The sequence below is a fragment of the Penaeus vannamei genome, unplaced genomic scaffold, assembly GCF_042767895.1.
Source record: "Penaeus vannamei isolate JL-2024 unplaced genomic scaffold, ASM4276789v1 unanchor5244, whole genome shotgun sequence".
NCBI lineage: Eukaryota > Metazoa > Arthropoda > Malacostraca > Decapoda > Penaeidae > Penaeus > Penaeus vannamei.
Window position 1 is genome coordinate 12,501 of NW_027218223.1, and position 7,688 is coordinate 20,188.

At 37.0% G+C, this 7,688-nt stretch overlaps 2 protein-coding genes across 3 annotated transcripts in view; one reads left to right on the plus strand and one right to left on the minus strand.

Moving 5' to 3' along the window:
- LOC113808398 (L-threonine 3-dehydrogenase) overlaps positions 1–3,672 on the plus strand; it is a 7,640-nt gene extending 3,968 nt beyond the window's left edge. Inside the window, exons 6-10 of one of the 2 annotated variants that reach the window (XM_070120457.1) lie at positions 393–498; positions 839–932; positions 1,492–1,605; positions 2,228–2,337; positions 2,939–3,672. In XM_070120457.1, coding sequence (XP_069976558.1) covers positions 393–498; positions 839–932; positions 1,492–1,605; positions 2,228–2,337; positions 2,939–3,101 — 587 coding nt within the window. In that variant the 3' untranslated portion in view covers positions 3,102–3,672. Of the gene's footprint in view, positions 1–392; positions 800–838; positions 933–1,491; positions 1,606–2,227; positions 2,338–2,938 lie in introns of those variants that run through there. The other variant, XM_070120456.1, reaches the window with a different exon arrangement.
- Positions 3,673–4,843: 1,171 nt separating this feature from the next.
- On the minus strand, positions 4,844–7,513 carry LOC138861403 (nucleobindin-2-like; the record flags this gene model as incomplete). Its single annotated transcript, XM_070120455.1, is given in 1 exon segment — positions 4,844–7,513. A coding segment is annotated over 1 exon segment (459 nt), but the record flags the coding sequence as incomplete, so codon positions are not given.
- Positions 7,514–7,688: the final 175 nt, after the last annotated feature.

Here is a 7,688-nt window from a genome sequence, read left to right on the forward strand (position 1 = left end):
TTTAATAATGCCACACATCCATAAAAAAGTGTCCTTGAAAATGCCACATCCCTAAAAAAGTGTCATAAAGAGAGTCATATCCCAAAAAAAGTGTCCTTAGAAATGTCACATTCCGAAAAATTGTCCTGCAAAATAACACTTACCTAAAAGTGTCCTTAAAAATGCCCCACACACACCCAAAAAAGTTTTCATAAAAACACAACCCCCAAAAAAGTGCCATTAAAAATATACAAAATCCAAAAAAGCATCATTAAAAATATCACATCCCTAAAAAGACTGCCCATAAAAATGCCACTCCCCCCCCCCAAAAAAAAAAAAAAAAAATCCTCAAAAATATCACCTCCCTTTCGAACGATGTATAAGATTTCCTCTCCCACTTCCTCTTCCGCCAGGAGTTGCCCACAACGCCGTTGACAGCATCGACGTGAAGGGCGAGGACGTGCTGGTGCTCGGCTGCGGCCCCGTCGGCCTCTTCGCGGTCGCCGTGGCCGGGGCGCTCGGTCAGTCCGGGGGGGGGGGGGGGGAGGGGGAGGGGGAGGGAGGTGGGGAGAGAATACACGCGAGTGAGGACGCACCTAGTCACAAGCAACATATATATATATATATATATATATATATATATATATATATATATATATATATATATATATATATATATAATATATACATATACATACACACAAACACACACACACTTAAACATATATACATATGTATAAATATTTATATATTGTTTAGTAATCTCTCCTTTGTATCTTATTATTCTGTTTTTCACTACGCATAACATCATTGCCGATTGCTTCGTCTTAACCTTTTTACCTGCGTGCCCCCCCCCCCCCGGGGCCCCGGCAGTGGATGGCGTGGACGTCTCGCCCGCGCGCCTCGAGCTGGCCAAGCAGATGGGTGCCACTCGCGTCATCAATAGTGCCAAGGTCAGGTCAGGTCTAGGACATTCTGCCTGCCTCTGTGTGTGTGTGTGTGTGTGTGTGTGTGTGTGTGTGTGTGTGTGTGTGTGTGTGTGTGTGTGTGTGTGTGTGTGTGTGTGTGTGTGTGTGTGTGTGTTGTGTGTGCGCTCGCGCATGCTCGTTGGTCACACCTCCAATGACATGAATGTAACTGAGTTCAAGATTTCCTTACGACATTTACTATTTCACAGTCCCCATATGTTGCCAGTTTGTTAAAGCTGTTCGAGGCCCGACCCAAAAAACATCCATTATTCGGAAATGCATATATACACAAATAAATGCATATCAGTCTGTCTAGAAATGCAGTCTACCGTATAGATAGATAAATGTTTATATATATATATATATATATATATATATATATATATATATATATATATATATATATATATATATATATATATATATATATAATATATATATGGGGCTTGGCGATAGTGATCAGCATATGCATTTAAGAAATAAAAAATAGCTAAAGAGTACCCTTAAAGAGTCCAGCAACCAACAACGTCTTTTTTCCCTTCAGGAGGACATCATGTCGACCCTCATGTCCCTGACCGACAACAATGGCGTCGGCCGCATCGTCGAGGCCAGCGGCGCCGCCACGCTCCTCAACCAGTCTTTCTCTTGGCTAAGGAAGGTATAACGCAACCCTTTGTGTTTTGAGTGGGCGTGTGGGTGAGGGCGGGGAGACGATATGCACGGGGTTCTCAACTTTTTTTTCTACTGCCACGCCTCTTCTAGGAGTCTATCCTTCCCTCCACGTCCCTTATGGATAGAATTCCCTCACAGATTTTTAAGGAGATTAAGAATTTGTTCTTAGTCTCTTTTACTGATTATGAATAAGTCACGTTTTCATCAAACTTCTCAATAGCATATATAATACAGAATAGCACATATAATTTGAGAAAATCCTTCTGTTTCCTATGGTCTCGCAACCCCCTTGGAAATTGCTGATTTTGTGCCTTTTTATGTATTTTTTCTTTATTTAAACTACTACTTTTGAAAGTACGGAAATTTAGGGCAAAGGGAAAGTGATGAGTGTTATTATTTACTGCCTGGGCCTCATTATTGTTTGTTTTACAATATCTGCAATATCCCGGCTAAACCCCATGCTCTCCTCACGTCAACAATACATATATACATAATTCACAAATTGCTGAATTGCTGCGTGAGCAATTGCTATCAACAGATTGGACTAATTCCTCTGAAATTTGTTGTCATTTTATTTTTATGATGTCTCGTTTATGTTTTTTTTTCAGGGAGGACAGATGGTGCTGATAGGTATACCTAAGGGGCCTCTACATGTGGAGAATGTTCTAACAGATGTCGTCTTTAAATCATTGACTCTCAAGACTGTTCATGGGCGAAGGTATAATCAACATTTTGACTTTTATTTCACATACTGTATAGAATAGTCTTCCTGAATGCTGATACAAGATAGCTTTTAACCATCTTTGACGCTTATTCTGTTACTCATTACCATCTAGATTTAATACCCTTTCCCTTATTTTTTACAAACCATACCATCAGTTTCAGTTTTCCTCTGTTGCTTATCCCTCCACAGCATCTTCTTTATATTTTATCCGTATCGCTCTTTCTTATCAACTTTTTCTAATCATTTCATTTCGTAGATTTTACCTTTGTTCTACATTCATATAGACAACTTGACTGTTTTCTTCTGCATTTATGTGAGTTATGTCAAGCCCTTTTGCTTATGAGCTTTACTCTTCTACAGAAGTCGTTCCTCCATAATTTAACTCTTTCATAACCTCACAATTGCCATACTTTCTGCCAATGCCATTTATTTATTATTTTTCATTTCCCCCCTCCTCCAGTTTTCCCTCTGCAGGAGACTTGTGCCAGCTTCCCTTTCACAAATTTTTCACCCAACTCTTGTTGTTGTTTTTCACCAGTTTCCCATATCTCTGCCTGTGTACTTTCCCATCAGCTTTTGATATTCTTCCCCTCAGGATCTTCCACACCTGGCAAGAATGTGAGAGGCTCCTGGCTGATGGTCTAGTGGATGCAGCCCCTGTGATTTCCCATCGCCTCCCTATGAGCCAATTTGAACATGCATTTCATGAACTCATTAACGGTGCTGCATGTAAGATCATCCTCGATCCTCAAAACTGATAATTCAGGCATTTACTAAATAAAGAATACACACAAAAATTACAATGATATTACTATAGACCAATACCTCCACTTTCTGGCTCTGAACCTTTGTCCTCTATCTGACTGATTGTCCATAAGAAGTATGTAACTCTAACATTTATTATTTTACCATAGAGGTTCACTCCTATAACATGAAGAATACATAAATAAATTACCCTGGTTGTTGTTACTCTGTATCACTACTCAAAATCTGGAGATCTATGATTTTAGTTCTTGATAAGATAATGATTAAAGATGGGGAGGGGATTTAAAGAGTTAATGTCCAATGAAGTATCACCTGTTAAAAAAATAGAATGCCAGTTTACATAATTTTTCGGTACATGATGATAGTGACACACTCCTTCCAATATGTTCTAACAATATCAAGTCCATAATCTAAAGGCTAGTTTGGTGAGAACACAAAGTGAATTCTCTTTAACAATGCAACTTTTTTTTTAACTTACCTGGAAAAACATAGCAACACATATTGGCATGTATCACTAACTGCATTATTGTAAGTTACTTTTAATGAATAAATGGACTGAGTGATCATGATTCTATTTTGTTTCTTTCTGGTTGTGAAAGTCATTGACCGAAAACTATTACTGTATGTATTAAAATGACAACCAGCATTTTTTTGGTTTACAATTGGTTACATGAGACTGGCATTACCTTGATAGCTGAGAAAAAGATTAACCTTCCATTAAGGGGAATCAGTACCTCCAATATAAAAAGTTTCCCATAACAAATACAAAAAAGTTAAGCATGTAATTGCAAAAAAGATTATATTAATGCATTAATTGCATATATTGTAATATAGATTTATTAACTCTTCTTAATACCTTTATTGCAATATTATAAATGCTAATTTTGCTAAAACCACAATCTAGGAACAGTAGAAAACCATCTAGACTATAGATGCTACACACTTATTTGAGTCTCCCATTTTGCTCTCATCTACAACAATTCAGCCAGGTAGTGTTAATCCACTGGGTACATGTAATGTTTACTATGGTTTTCTTGTATTAGTACTGCTTGGATATAGATGAATTCACAAGCACTTAGTTCCTAAGGAGTTAGTGATTCTCCTACCTGATCTCACCTGTCTACCCAACCCCTTGAATGTGGTAACATGATTTATTTTAAAATGTTGACCTGGTAAAAAATTCAAAATCCTCCCAGTTCCAACCAAAATACTACAACCATAAAAACCTGACTCAAGTACCACCAATCTGGAAACAAAGAAATTATCAGAGTTCACTTTAGGTAAACCCTAAAGCAGTGGTTTGTGCTGCAACATACATCATCATGCATTATAGAGCAAAAGTGTTGCATATGTTACAGGTGTCTATTTCTTACTTTAAAATTACTAAAACATTGGGAGAATGTAAAGTCAACCTACCTTAAGGTTTCCCCAAGTGTCTTCTTATTGGGCAATTCACATTAGTTGGTACTTTTTCAAGAGCATATATACTGTATAGATGTATAATTCAGTTCCTTCATATCTATATATTATTAGAAGAAAGACTTGTGTCTCATTATTAATAAAGTAAAGACTTGGTTTGCCAAAGATTTGCTTTTGGTGTGTAGCTGGACAGCAAAGGTAGAGAATCAGCATCTTCAAGTAAAATATATTACAACCTAGCATGATGACTATAATATGGTAAAGTCCTTCAAAGTATATCTATGCAATAAAAAAGTGTTTATTAAATCGAAGTTGCTATAAAATGAGCTTTTATTTGTTCCGTATATCACATCAGTATTAACCTTATAAACATCCCCGATATAAACATTTATACCATACACAGAACATCTTTTGTAAGCCGAACTATCAATGGTTTATAATCCTGAAACTTCAAAATGATATGATAAATGATGATCATTCCAATTCTAAACATTTCTACATTCCAAGTACAGTACAACCTCAAAATTGCACTCTCAAAACTATCAAACCACCAATAAAAAAAGGACTGAGTCACAACATTCCTTGCTGATCAGCATTACCTTAATAAAAACTTTTTAATCAGTTTTGGGTAGAAATGGGATAGTCAGCACATAACTTAAAATGGGAAAACACAGGCAAACAAAAATTAAGTTAAGAAAAAAAATATGCACACATCCATTTTAAAAGATATTGCACTTTGCATAGTAAAAAAAAAAACATTATTAATGCCTTTGAATCTTTGTCTTCTTTCATAAATGTCTTTTTTTAATGTATTGTAAAATCAGACACCTTTTAGCAAGCAACCATGTTCAGTTCAAGGAAAATGCTTAATTTCCTCACATCCATAAAACATGCATAAAATCATAATCATAATAATGAAAACTTGCTCTGTCAAACAAACCTTGAGTACCTGTGCATAAAAAAACACATTATATAACAGTTTGAGATTCAAATCAAAAGGAAAGAATGCTAGAACAATTGCTTTTGAAATTTGTGATAAAAATCTTTTAAGAAGATAAAATAGAAGCTTTATAATTATCTAACAGTATAGTACATTTGAAACAAACTGAAAAAAATCCACAACCATACAAATTAAATTTTCCAACAACAAATTCAGAGCTACTTGCCAATTAAACAGACTTAACATTATCATATTTCATTGGAAACAATAATGGGCCATAACCAATCATAATGCTGATAGCTGCTGACTCATTTAAGTGTGAGAGGATGTATATGAGTGTGAGTGTGATTGAATGTGAATATGAGTGTATGTATGAGAGTGTGTGTGTATGATTAAGAGTGTATATATGAGTGAGTGTGTGATTGTGTGTGACTGAGTGTGAGTGTAAGAATATGTATTTGTGTATTGTGCTATGCTATACACAGATTTTCCACCAAAAAAAATGTGGTACCAATATGCTAAAAAGTTGGGATATATTCAAATCCTAATTTTGTGGCCTTTAAAAGTTTATCAAGATACAGAAGAAAAGAAAGACAGAAAAAAAGAAATTGAGCTATAAACTGAATATCTTTTTTGTTTTAAAAAATTCTAAATAGAATCATTACCAGAATCACAAACATCACTAAAATATCTGCAACAGAGGTTCAAAAATAATCTCACAGCACCGAACTAACTGGTGAATATTTTATTCATGTACTTCTTAACCCATTGGCGCCGGGTGTCCATACGTACATGCCATGGCTGTTGTGGACCAAACGCCGGGGGCATCATGCCATGCCCATTTCCCCGCTACTGGCTCGTCGGACGGAGGTTGTTTTTCTCCAGTAGTAGCGGCTTCATTTCTATGGTAAAGATTTTAGGCAATGGCATCTAAAGTGAAGGTAAACCTTCAAAATTTTAATATCTTTATAAATTTTAGCAAAATAAAAGCTTTTAGGTGCTATATGTCGCTCGCAAACTACCGATCGAGCCGGGCGCAAACAGGGGAAACTAACAGTGCGCGCCAACAAGCCGGTGCATACATAAACTTGACAAAATTTTTACCCGTCGCTGATGGGTTAAATTCACTAAACTCTATTCTTAAAGATCAGACTGTAAAGATTTAAACAAACAAATTACAGAAGATCAGACCTCGAAGGTTTAAACCATTAACAAATATATAGCAAGAACTCTACAAAGATACACCAGGAAACATATCTTACATTTCCTTCAAAGATGAACATTAAAGGAAAATCTCAAAGTAAAATCTAAAGAAGACACTTGATCAGCCACACTTTGTTCATGACCATTGACTTCTCTCTTATATTAGGCACCTTATGCAAAATCATTAAAGTGAATAACACAACATATATCAATGTTAATCCTGCTTACACCATCCACTTCTTTCAATTCAGTTCCAGTTTCATTCTGAGTTCGATACTAATTTAATAAAAATGTTGGTCACATCCATTTATCCAAAGGTATAATTCTGCGCAAGTAATTGTGTATGGTAGAACCTTAAGCCTGTATTGTCTCAATCGGAAGAGCTTATCGTCCTGCAGCAGGATGAGCTGCTACTGGCTGAATAGGTTGATGATTGGGTGGCTGACCAGCAACAGGTTGTGGCTGCTGGCCTTGGAGAGGTTGCTGACCTTGTGCCTGAACTTGGATCGGCTGCTGCTCCTGGTGCTGGCCTTGTAGGGGCTGCTGAGCTGGAGGTTGGCCTTGAACAGGTTGCTGTGCCTGAAGCTGACCCTGTATGGGCTGCTGAACTTGTGGTTGACCTTGAATGGGTTGCTGAACTTGAGGTTGACCTTGAATCTGTTGCTGAGCTTGGGGTTGACCTTGCATGGGTTGCTGCACCTGGGGTTGACCTTGTATGGGTTGTTGAGCTGGAACTTGAGCCTGACCCTGAATGGGTTGCTGTACCTGAGGCTGACCTTGCACTGGCTGCTGCACTTGAGGCTGACTTAATACTGGTTGCTGTGCTTGTGGCTGAGCTGGTGCCTATGAGAAAGAAAAAGTATATCAAATGCATGTATACATGCTGATAGTTCTCATGCAAATATATGAAAAACTTTCAAGGTGTATCAAGAACAGTTGTCCTTTTTTTTTTTTTTACCAACATCTCTACAAACTTGCAAATCATAAACCCACAAATATGATCCAACTCTGAAAACAG